At 39.4% G+C, this 12647-nt stretch overlaps 1 protein-coding gene across 1 annotated transcript in view; it reads right to left on the minus strand.

The window, feature by feature from the left end:
• Positions 1 to 3900: 3900 nt before the first annotated feature.
• The window catches only part of SNTB1 (syntrophin beta 1), a 111308-nt gene continuing 102561 nt past the window's right edge, over positions 3901 to 12647 (minus strand). Inside the window, exons 5-7 of the mRNA XM_021546490.3 lie at positions 10805 to 11001; positions 9099 to 9289; positions 3901 to 6646 (exon numbers count right to left, since the gene is read on the minus strand). Coding sequence (XP_021402165.1) covers positions 6554 to 6646; positions 9099 to 9289; positions 10805 to 11001 — 481 coding nt within the window. The 3' untranslated portion in view covers positions 3901 to 6553. The remainder of the gene's footprint in view (positions 6647 to 9098; positions 9290 to 10804; positions 11002 to 12647) is intronic.

Here is a 12647-nt window from a genome sequence, read left to right on the forward strand (position 1 = left end):
CCACTTTGTTTTACCTTCTTTCTGAAAACAACTTCCTCTTGTATAAACAGCATCAGCTGTTAACAGTTTATTCACTAATGAAGAATAGCTCCTATTCTGCAGGTGAAAACAAACACAATCAGAATTTGAACCATAATTATCTCTGTGTTGTAATATAAGGAAGAAAAAAAGCATGGCTTGAAACTTGGTGCAAGGTCCCATTAAAGAAAGTTCCTTTGTTTTACAAGCTGAATTTTCCGTATAATTTCCAGCATGCTCTTTGTAACACTCCTTAGAAAATATCTAAGGAGAGGTCTGAGATTTCCTTTCCTGGAAGAGGAGAAAATCAAAGCAATAGTGGTAATGAGGATGGTGAGAGCTGGGAAAGAGCTGGTGTGCTATGCTGAAATGTAGGGGAAAAAATAGTTTCTAGCTGTGTTGCAAACACAGTAAAATACTAAATTTGGCCTCTGTTTAAGTTTCTGGCATATACCTGGCTGGCACTAATGTAATTATTCAAGTTAGTATTTTGTTGAGATGATAGAGATTTAGGGTTATTGTTTGCTATATTATCCCAGTAGGAAAACAAATTAAGCAATACAAATATAAATTAAAAGTAATGTTGTGAAAAAATAATCAAACTAAACCATATGGAGGTTAGACTTAATACTGTAAAATCTATGCTTTCTCTATAGAGCCTTCCTGATTTTGTGACATTATTCTTTGCTTAATTCTATTTGGTGTAACGCTGAACTGTAAGGAAGTTTTTCATGTCTAACAGGATCTGCAGTTAAATTGTTCTGTTCCTTTGCTCCCAAGCTTAACATTGTCCTGAACTCTACAAGACCTTTTCTAGGTGGGTGTTTACTTGGTTTAACTGAGCTGCAGTAGGAGAGTTCTGAAGTTGTTCTGCTGTGACAGTGAGCTCTAGTGAGTACTGTGTGCATCTAAGCCCAGGACAAACATAACTACTTGTAAGATGGATTACATTTGTCTACAGAATGCCACACATCCACAGCATCCCAGTTTTAGTGATTTGGTGAAATAGAAATGAAATTAAGAAAGTTATTTAAATAATCATTTAATGAATGTGTGCACAAAATTGCTCCAATGTAATGATTACTGTGTATGGCTGACATTTTTTTGCATTCAGTATAAAAACAAGAAAGTAATCAAGACATCAACCTTTCTTAACATCTTATAGTGAATCAAGAAAGTCTCTACTCCCAGAGAGAGAAAAGCTGTAAGCTGTAGCCTTATCTCTTCAGCTTGAATGCTGATACTTTTGTCTGAATACCAAAGGAAGCCACTGAATTTTGTATTTTCTACTTAATTTTGGGAAGTTTATGTATTTGTAATTAGGAAAACTTTGCAGTTAATAAAAATACATAAGCTGATAAGTAAAACTACAAAAACTCTACATTTCATAAATCCTTGAGGCTATCTGCCATGAGCAAAGAAAATACCTTCAGGAAAGTAATTAATACTTTGAACTGGTTTTCTTGTACTTCAAATAGAACACAGTGGTTATTGGTTTAATTAATTCTGTAGAGTCAAAGACTGGCCTGAAATAATCAGCAGGAAAGCAGTTAGGGAAACATTAGCATTTTGATGTATTGTTTTTTTTGCACAATTCCCAGTGCAGAACTAATACACTGCTACCCACGTTTCATTTGCTCTTTGTGTTGGTAGCTTTTTAGGGCAAGTGGTAGCTGGTTTATTATTGTGGCTTAATAACACCATGCCCCATTTGAGCTGTAATAACTGTCCCTGTCCATCCTCTTAACCTACAAAAAAGCAGGCACAATAATTTGACCTGGTCCAGTGAAAAAGCACTAAACCAAATTATTTTATATGTGTCATAAACAGATGTTTATGACATCTATTTACTACCCACTCTGAGAGTTTCTACAGCTTGGCTGATACGCTGTAACTGAAGTGATGCAGAATGTAACATCACCCTTTGCCTCTGAAGTTCAAATTATTTTCTTGTTTGTGGCTGCTGAACCCGAAATCCAGTCTGCCTTATGCATATTTTGTGTGTGTGCTTTCATGTTTTTGCAAACCAAGATTTAAATCATGTTCACCAGTACACATTTCTGGTTTACCCATAATCTATACTTCCTATATAATAAGCATAATGTAATAACAGAATGTATTATATGTTAGAAGGATATAATCCATCCATGTTATGTGCTTATATTCCCCACAGGATTGGGGTGAGACAGCACTGATGTGGTTGCAATTACTTGGTGATGTGATTACTTGTAATATTACAGCAATTATATGATGAATATCACTGGGCTACCACAGAACTTAGCTTGGGTACTAATGCCAAATCCACATACTTCTTTGTCCCAATTCACAGTTCTCCCTTGGAATTTGTTTTCTAAATTTCTTTCGCAATGCCTCTAATTATTTACACAAGTATGGGAATTCTGATGAAGGAAATAAAATGAAAAGCTAATCCCTGTGGGAAAAGCAGGTGATTATATTCAACAGGAAGTTGTATCTTTGTTAAATATTTTTCCCTCATTCTTTTAAATAAAAATTTTGCCTTGGTTAATCTGGGGGTTCACTTTAAGCAAGCAGGCTGAATTTCTCAAAATTTTGCAAGAATATTATTAATATCTGCTTTTTAAAATTGAAGTCACCACTGAATTCAAAAGTGTCCATAATATACACAGTATGTGTATATAAATATGTAATATATACTGTATTAATAGTCTCTCTATATAGTAAATAGATCCAGTAAATAGCTACTTATCAATCTGCCAGTTTGACTTTTATGGTAAATAACATCAATTTAGAAATCAATGGTACTGTAATGAACTGTAGCACATAATTTCTTTAGGCTCTGATTCTGCTTCCACTGAAACCAAAAAAGTTCCAAATAACTTTTAAGCATGAGTAAGAGGACACTGAGAATGCTCTCAGGTGGCAATCAGATAAATCTCCCCTTCAAATCAGCTGAGCTTCCCAATGCAAAGAGCTGGATGGAGGGTGCTGCCATGTCCTGTGGGAGGAAGAAATTCTAACATTCTGCAGAAATAAAACACTTGTTTTGTTATTTGCAAAGGATCAATTCTAATGGTGTTTGTGGTGGTGATTTGCTTGGTAGCATGTCAAGAGTCTTGTTCTGATTTTTAAAGAACCTTAAGAGAGATGCTGCTTCCATTTGAATGGCAGGACTATTAGCAACACCAGTATGATTCCCTGAAAACAATCAGATCAGCTTTATTTTTTTTTTAACAAACACTTCAGATCACATTTTTCAAATAACATTTTTGCTCCAGTATATATCCCAATCTTTCTCATGGTGAAGCAGTTATACAAGCTTCCTGATAAGACCATTCCATTTATTGTCATTATTTTGTGAAAAGAGTGAAACTCTGGAATATCCCTTTTTAGGCTTTCCATGAGGCTGTTCTGTCATAACTCAGGTCAGACTGAAAGAAAAGGCTAAAATTCTCACAGTTAGCTTTTCTATTTGGGCCACTAAGTTAAGAATTAAATCAAAGGAGAAAAAATATTTGTTTTCCCATAACCATTCCTAAGAGAAAAAAGGCACATGTTGGCCTCAGTCCTTGAATGCAGAAACTTGAGCAGAAATTTCTGCTTTTTCTTAATTTTTTTGTAAGTCTTCTGTTACCACCTAGTCCAGTATAAGCAACAGAGAAAGCATTGCAACTTCAGCAGAGATGTCTGAATACCTGCCCTGAAACATCCCTGTGGGATTTCAGGGTTTTTTTTCAAAGTTTAACTTTTTAAGTCATTCCACCAATGCAATTAAGAGTTCTCTCCAGTAACAGAATTCTTAATAGAAACACTGAAGTTTAAATGTATTTCGCCCAGCCCAAAAGGAAAGGACAGCCTTCCAGATAGTTTGTCTGGATACAAAGTAAGCTCATCTCACAAAAATCCAATAAATGACTTTATTAAATATATTCTTTTCCTCTAAAATATAAATATTCACTATACTTTTATAAATGTGGAGTAGGTTCATATTTCATTTGTCTATCCCATCCAATATGAATCAGTCCAAAATCTGCAAATGAAGAAATAGCATCTGTAATCATCATTAATTTTTTTCTATAAATATATATAATATGAATTTTCTTTGCAAACTGCTTAGTTATTCACTTAGACTTCATATAGGACTGAGCACCTTAGATTACATTTTGTGTAATTTAATTGTTGGCACTAATATAGGAATTTGTAATATTTACAATGCACATACATGTTAGGTATAACATTCCAGTGATTTTTAAGTGTTAAAAGGAATAAGGAAATAGTGCAGTATAGTTTACATATGTATTTAACCTACCCCCCCCCAGAATTTTTATTGGAGCCTATCTCCAAATTTTTAAGTTGTACTTTGGAACAGCAATAAAAATGTCCTGAACTGTTTTTTTAAAGACTTGACACAAGAGTTTCCTTGGTAAGGTGACATGAGCTCCTCCCCGGAGTCCTGTCCCCCTGCGTACCGACTGCTCTCAGCTTCTCACATCTCTCCTGGAAGCTCCCAAGCCCAAGGAGTCCCAAGTAACTGCCACAGCAAGTTGTGTGAATGGCAGTGGTCACTAAATGAGAAATGTCCATCTGGAATTTACTGGTAAGTTATGCAACATGTTACCTCCTACTTTGTTAATTTACATGAGGAATTAATTTTTAAGTGCAAGTACCGTGACAGTAAAATGAAAGTGCAGAGCTTGGTGGATCTCTACCTGGTGTGCCTTTGACTGATGAGAGATCCTGGGAATGGGGCTGCTCTTCCAATGGGGCATTGAGCTGTTCTTCAGTGATTATTTTCTGTATTTATGAATTCAGCCCATCATCCCAATATTTTAATTGGTTTTAATGATTAAAATACCTATAGAAATCACCATGATTTTATGCTTTGAATAGACAGCATGACATGCTTAACTCTCAAATTTAGCTTAAAAACAACATGGAACCAAAATGTGTTTTTAATTTTTCCCTTTGCCAGCCAAGTGATGCTAAATTGAAATCTGTGTGCATTCTCTGGATAAAAGAAATGTAATATGAAAACTGAACATCCACAAACACTGAATATATTACTCCCTGTCTTTCAAAGTGTGAATTCAGAGCAAAACTCTAAAAGTAGACAAAACCCCACCCCTGTGTGAAACTGTTCCTTTTAAAAAGGAAGAGTAATCTAAGTGGCATCCCCATTTTGCTTCTTCCTATTCCCACCAGATTAAAATTAAATGATGGTGGGAATCACGAATGTGATGCCAGTTCATTATTTCCAGGTGTGTGCTGTTGTGTATCATCTCTGGTGCTGAAAGTCAGCATTCCTCCCTGTTTTTTGCTGCTCAAGTAGCTGTGAATAAGGCTGAAACTCCATGAATTATGTTTTGAGTCAGAACAGTAAGCTGTGGTGCCAAACAGTCACCAGTAAATTGTGGGCATGGAGATGAACATCTTGTATTTCCCCAGCAAGAAATCTGGTCTTGCCAAGTCATGCCCATAGGAGCAGTTCCATGTCAAAGAGTGCAGCTCATGTTCCTGCCCTGGTGTATGTTTCTCACTGTTGTGGAGCTGCTTCAATAAATTTTTCACAAAGTCATAAAATCAAGTCTTCCTCCTTCCCTATATTTATTTTTCTATGAAGACCACACAACCAGACTTACCTGAGAAAAGATACTCAGTAGGGGTAGGAGGGACAGAATCTTAGTATGGCTTTCTACTGGAAAAATACCATGGAGATATGCTGGCAGAAGCATCATCATGGCTCAGAATGGATTCAGGTAACTTTGAGCTGGGGCTCCCAGGCAGCTGAAACTCATGAAACTGTTCTGGGAAGTCACTATAAAAATGCATCCTGTGTTCATTAACAAAGGACCCTCCTGCCTGTCCCACCTGACAGCTGGCTCTCAGCACCATCCCTGTGGCTGGTCCTGCTTTGGCTCCATCACTAGGAATGTGGGTGACATGTGGTTACTGCTTAATGTGAAACTGCCCCTGGGGGGGACCCTCCAGCTGTTACCTGCCACAGCTGGATTGCTTCAGAGTGTCCAGCTCAAAGGTGTGTATTTGCAGGCTCTGCTGGGTATTCATGCAATAGGTTCTGGCAGTGCTCCAAAAGAAAAATCTGGAAGAGGTGCACAAATTATAACTGAAAGCACCTTTTGCTTTCAGTTGATGGGACAATTTTTAGAGTATTTCTCCCCAACCAACTTTGGCTTGCATCACAACCAACAAGTGCTCTTGTCTGCATAGCCCTTTACTTTGTATAGACAAGTACATTGAAATAGGCACAATTTATGATTCTGAAACATTTACATGTGTGGTACTACACGCTTTTACGATCTCATATGGGATTTTAAAATCCCATTATTTACAATGAAATCCCCCATCTTCCTTGTCATGCCATCTCCTCAGCTGATCGAAATGAAACCTGGACCTTGGAGGACTGCAGAAATGACCGATGCCCCGTCCTGAGTCCCAGGCTGGTGTCTGCTGACAGCTAGGACAAGTTGCTGCTGTTGACTGTACTTAGATTAGTGTGGTTACCCCGTCTCTCTTGGAAGAAACAGATGGATCCCACTTATGCCACCAAGCCCAGTCTCGTGATCTTTGCTGACAGGAAGGAATGAATGATGAAAACAATTGGTTTTGGACAGGAATGAAGGTCCAGTTGCTGAAAGTACAGAAAAAAAAAAAATCAAGCTGAGAATTATAGCTCAAAAAGGAAATAATTTACTGAATACTCAAACTGCTGTCTGATATTTTGAACAGGCTTCTATTAATAACAACTCTACACTATATTGTTTTTCCTTTACATTCAGCTGCAAATATTTAGGTTACTAAAACTAACAAGCATCTTGGAAGCAGGTGAGATCCTGATGCCTCTGGCTTTGTATCGCCTGGGTGAGCAGCAGAAAACTGAGTCAGACTCTGCAAGCACTTCTTCGAGAGGCTCAACACCATTTTTTTGGCCATTTCTGCCTGGGATGGTGGTGGGACTGCTCTGTCTGATGCCCAGTGCATCTGCTGTTGGTGCAGCTGAAGTACCTTCAGCCGGTGCTGCACAGCTGCTTCTCTGTTCTCCCAGCCAGCCGTGAGACTGAACTCAGATTTGTTTTCTGTAGTCATGGTTCAGATGATCTCACCACGCACTTGCTAAGCATGACAGGCTTGTCAGTGTGCAGAGGCCCAACAGGGCCACGTTTGCCTTTCGTGGTGGTGCATTCTGCCCTGCTCCCTCCTTTTTCCATGCTGCACTGCAATCTGAGAAATGCTCATTAGGCCTTGGCCTTGAAAAGCAGCACCTGGGCTCATCCCTTCTTAAGCTTATCAGAAACACCCATCTGCTCCCAGGAACTACTGCTTCTAAGGAGTTCCTGTTTTTCTTATGAACAACCTTGGAAACTTTTCCTTGCCTGAACAGCAAAACACTCAGAGAAAGTGCCGACCCAAACTGTGGCCAGGATGAATCAATGTTATGACAAAAGCTGACTCTTTTGTGACCCTATGAACAGCTGTCCAAAATGAGACCCTTTGAGCTCTCCTGAACTGCAGCAGGCTGTGACCAACACCTCCCTCTTAGCAGGTCTGTACTTGGAGGATCACCTAACAAGTCCTGGGCTGGTAACCTCAGTCCTTGAGGCCTGACCCTTTTCCCACTGGGAGATGCAAAAGCATCCAAAGTGAGTGTTTCCCTGACCTCTGAGGGGAATTTTTCACAGGTACCTTGTTTGCACTGACTCTTTCTGCCTGTGTATATGCTTTAGCAAATCTGGGAAACATGCTGTTTTCTTAGATGTTTAAGAACCTTAGATATCTCAGTAAATTAGGCCCATAAGTAAGGTTGAGTCATAAGTTGTAAACTAAGTTAAAGGCTGCTGTTCTTCTATTGAGTTGCTAAGTTCAACTTTGAAGTTCTAAGTTGGATTAAATGCTGCTATTCCTCTGTTAAATTGTTAAGCTATAAGTCAAGTTAGGTATAAGTTAAGTGTTGCTCTTTTGTGAAATTGTTAGGTTTAAGGTATAAGTTAAGTTAAAGTACTGTAAAGTTTGAGTGCTCTTAAGGTTTTAGACTATGTTCTTTTTTATCCTTGCCTTCACAATCCTTTTGATATGCTCACCTTAACACCCACACAGGCCCCATAGACAGTTCTCAGTTCATTTCTGTTTTGATTGCCTGGATTTTGATTGCCTGCTTTTGTTTTGTTGCTGCTTTGTTTCCTTGGTGTGCCTTAATTGTCCTGTAGGAAGTAAATTTTGCCAACAAATCTTGCCAACAAACTCTGTCATGCTGTCACTAAATATTAAATCTGGTTTGTGCTGATACCCTTGCTGATGATTTTTTAAGCAATCTCAAACACTTATTTGTAACACCTTTCCAGCAGTCATGAATCAACTTTATTGACGGCTAGTAAGAAATTCCCTTCAAAGCCTGAAAATAAGGAGTTTGCAGAATATATGTTAACAAACATGATGTTTAGAATTAAGTACCCACCACATTTAGGAACTGATGAAAAAATCTTGGAGAAAAGACTATGTTTACATTTGTAATTCATGGATTTATAGTGGAATATGCATCTTATTTTTAGGCATTGTGACAGCCTAGAGGCTTATGCAGACAGTTTGCACAACATCCGTAGCTTTTTTTTCAGCAACTACATGTTCAAAACAACCTAAAACATAACTTGTGTCATAACATGAAGTCCCTATGTGTACACTGGAATTAATAAGGTCGCATTCTTAAGGTCTTCCACCCTCAATCATTTAAAAAAGTGAAATGGATACATACAAAAATTTTAACATCTGGCCATTTAGAAGTAAAATTTGTTCTAAACTATGACAAATCTTTCATCTCTCTATGGCTTTACGATTTTAACTGTCTTTTTAGTTTATCTCCTTCTAAAGCCTGATCCTCATGCTGTGCTAGAAAACGCAGTGTCTAAATACTGGTACTAGAACTTGGCACTGGCCAATTGTTAGAATGGAACAGAATGGAATAAAGTATTTCAGTTGGAAGGGGCCTACAGTGCTCATCTAGTACAGCTTCCATTAGTGCTTCTCCACCCATAGCCTGTAGGACAACCAAAGAGATGGTAACATGCACCCCTTCTAAACACAGTACTTACAATTTCTCCATCTTTTTCTCCAAAGTCCAAATAAAGCATCCTTATCCCATCATCTGAGGACATTTTCAGTTTTTCATAGGGATATTGTGCAATTGTCTTGGAGAAGGCACCATCTTGCGGTTCGGTTGTAAGAGAGAATCCGTGCTCATAGTGGATGGTCAAGCGGCACTCCTGGCTTTTGTATGTGCAAGCTGGAGAAGAAATCAAAATTTAGTCTCTCACATTCTTAAAAGAAGTTCTTCACGTTCCATCATATATCTACATACTGACAAAAACTGTGTACTGAAGTTTAAGACGGCTCAGACTGGTGTTTCCTCCTTCCAAACCTTGACAAAGTCACAACTACTCTTCTTGCATCTGACAGACACAGCCAGAATCAATAAATTCAGCACACAATGCATGAGAAAATTAGGAGTTGTAAAGGGTTTCCCTAAAGTATTTTGACAAAGATGAAGACGCTCCTGAGTCTCATTAGTGTCGTAGTAATTGAAAAAGGGCCCAGATAATTGTATATAATAGCTACTGCAGCAGAAAGTCTGCATCTCCCCCTCAGCTCTGAAAGAGGGGCCATGATCCAAATTAAAGAATGAAGAGTTTTGGAGTTCACATTCCAAATTCACTATTCAATCACTTTCTTGGAACAATTATAGCAAGGAGGATCCTTGGCAGCGGGATAAAAGCACTGTGATAAAAGAAGGGGCTGATGCCCTTCTTTAGGAAAGAATGGCATCTATGTCATGGTGCTGAGGAGAGGGACCTGTTCTGGAGCTGGTTCCCACTGAGCTCTCTGGCTGGTTTGCACATCAGAGGCCCCTCACAGAGCATCCTGAGCTCCCTATTTGGGCTAGGGCCAGGCAGCTGGCAAGCAGCCATGACTCTACCTGAGCTTTGAGAAACAAGAGCTGCCCTTTGGCATGGCTGGATTTGTGCTTTGGCTCCTGCTCTCACATTTTTAGGAAATGACTGGAGATAAAATTCAACATTAACAGCCCTGCCAATTGTAGGACTAGCACGGGATGGACTGCAAAGCCTGGGGGCACTCAGGAGAAAGGCCCAGCCTCATACCCCAGAGTCACCCCAGGCTTACAGCTACCTGGCCAAACAGGGTATGAGTCCAGAGCATCTGCAGCCAAGTACTTATATTACAATTGATTTTGCATGTACAGAAGCACTGAGAAGTGACACCCTAATGTTCAGGGAAGGAAATTACTACCCATCAAAATGTGGTTATTAGACTGGTTTGTGTGTTTTTACTCTCATTTATTGTGCAGAGCTGGGTGATTAAATGATCAATTCATACTTGTGAATGTGCCAGTCCTCTTCTGCCTCCTCCCTCTGCTGGAGAAACTCCTGATGGGCTCTCAGGAGTTTCCTGAATCTCATAAAAACGTTCTTTTCTGTGGGTTTCTGGACAAACCTCTGACAATCACTCCTCTCTGACATGCAGGCCTACATGGCTGACTACAGACTTGTTTCTAAAACAACGTGTTGAAAACAACCTGAAAGTCAGCATGACAATGAATGTGTCACTGGACACAGGTACCACAGCAGCTGGGACTGCTCAGAACCTGACAGTATTTTAAACAAGTAGAATCCCAAGCATGCACATTTTTTTAAGTAAATCACCTCTAACAGAAGGAACTTGGACTGACACAATTGTCATGGGAAGGGTGTGGAGGTGTGGAAGTGCTGCAGGTGTTGCTCACCTGTGGTGATTTCTGTGATGAGCTCTGCAGAGTTGTGGCAGCCCTGCACTACACTCCTCGTCCACAATGAGAGGTCTCGACTGGTCTCAGTCCTGAACAGATGAGTTTCAATCCCTTGTCTTGTACCGGTACGGGTTGCAAACGACAAATCCACCCCTGACTTCGGTGAGCCTTTTCCTGGGCCAGAATGGACCAACCTGCAATTGGATTTGAAAACACATCAGGCAATTCTAACAACAGTTCACTGCACCAAAATCCCCACCTGAGCACAGCTCTGCTCTGCACATTCCTAATACACATGGTTGGGAGCATGAGAACTTGCATCTCCTCTATATTCTCTCTCAGAAGAGTGAGGTCCAAGGCAGTGAGTGCAGAAGCAGCTGGACACACAGGTGATGACATGGATGTCCCAAAATTATTTAAAATTAATTGTACAAAACATCCCTTTGATTGAGGAACTGAGAGAAATCCCTGACTGGTGTGTGGTAATGGAATCTGGTCCACAGATACAAGTACTGGCTCAGATGAGGCAGCTGAATCCAGCTTCCATGGTGAAGCAGCATTTGCTCTAAAGCTTAAACATCTGCCATCAAATTCAATGATAAATACAGCTGAATAAAGCATGAAGCTCTGTAAAATATGTAGATGCCAAAGTACTGTCTTGTACTTACTTTTCACATATGGAACCTGTAAAATGCAAAATGTTGCAGCTACTTGTGATATGAAATTCTCTCACATTTGTCTGCAATTAACATTTTTTTGCCCAGCATCAACAGCTGCTCTCCTGTGACCAGGAAAGGTTTGTTCATGTGGGCAAACAAAAAGAGCAGGGAATATTTTTGAGTGAGAAAATCAATACTTCATAAAAAACAATTCTTTCTTAAATCTGCCCTTTTATGTTGTTTTTTTCCCTATAAAAGTATGGACAGTCAACAGAGAATTCACTCAGGGACACAGCACTGATACATCTGAAAAGAATAATCCAGGGGAGCTCATCACTCTTTGAGATTCAGAGACCAACTCTCAGAGGCAATCACAAAATGAAATTTGAAAAGCTTATTTCTGTTTTGTACCTTTTGTTTTTCTTTCTATAGGCAAACAGTATACTTCACAGTAGTCTATAAAATATGTGGCATGGTAGAACACTTGTGCTAAAGGAGAAAACATTAGATTAAACTAATTTACTGAATACTAATTTACCCGCAAATCATTGTTTTGCATCAGCAAGAATAGTTGCCTGTTAGCTGACACTGTACAGGTATGCCACCAAACATTGACATTTTAGTAGAAACAAAAAAAGCAGAAAGGAAAGAAAAAGCACAGCTTTGGCTTTTCAATTATTGAAACACCAGCCACAAGGCATCTGAAATTTTCCCCAGTTCCCTTACAGTCCATGCTGACATTTGAGATGCACATTGTGTCAAAGAGATGCAGCACCCCTCTTTCATACCCCACTTGAAGGTTTGCAAGATTTGTTCATGCTCAAGTTCATGGAAACTTTATTTTGATTTTGAGCATCCCCTTTGATTTTATGGTCCCAAGAGCTCCTGGGAAGTGAGACACAGAATGTCCTGGTCAGAGATGCCCTGCCCTGTGTCTGGGCAGGACAATAAGGGGGTTTTTCCCTCTAGAAAGGCTGAGTTAATGCCCCACTCAGCTTTGATACTCAGGGCCTCCTATCTATACTATAGGCAAATTTTGAAATTGGGGGCTGAGGGGCAAACAAACAGCCCAAAAACTTTAATTCCCTTTCATTTGGTTTGAGAGGGTGCAAACTCTGAGGGGAAGCTACATCTTGATAATTAAGGCAGGAATCAGATAACTGAAATCTCCAGTGACATCT

Source organism: Lonchura striata, chromosome 2 (assembly GCF_050655825.1).
Source record: "Lonchura striata isolate lonStrDom1 chromosome 2, ASM5065582v1, whole genome shotgun sequence".
Taxonomy (NCBI): Eukaryota; Metazoa; Chordata; class Aves; order Passeriformes; family Estrildidae; genus Lonchura; species Lonchura striata.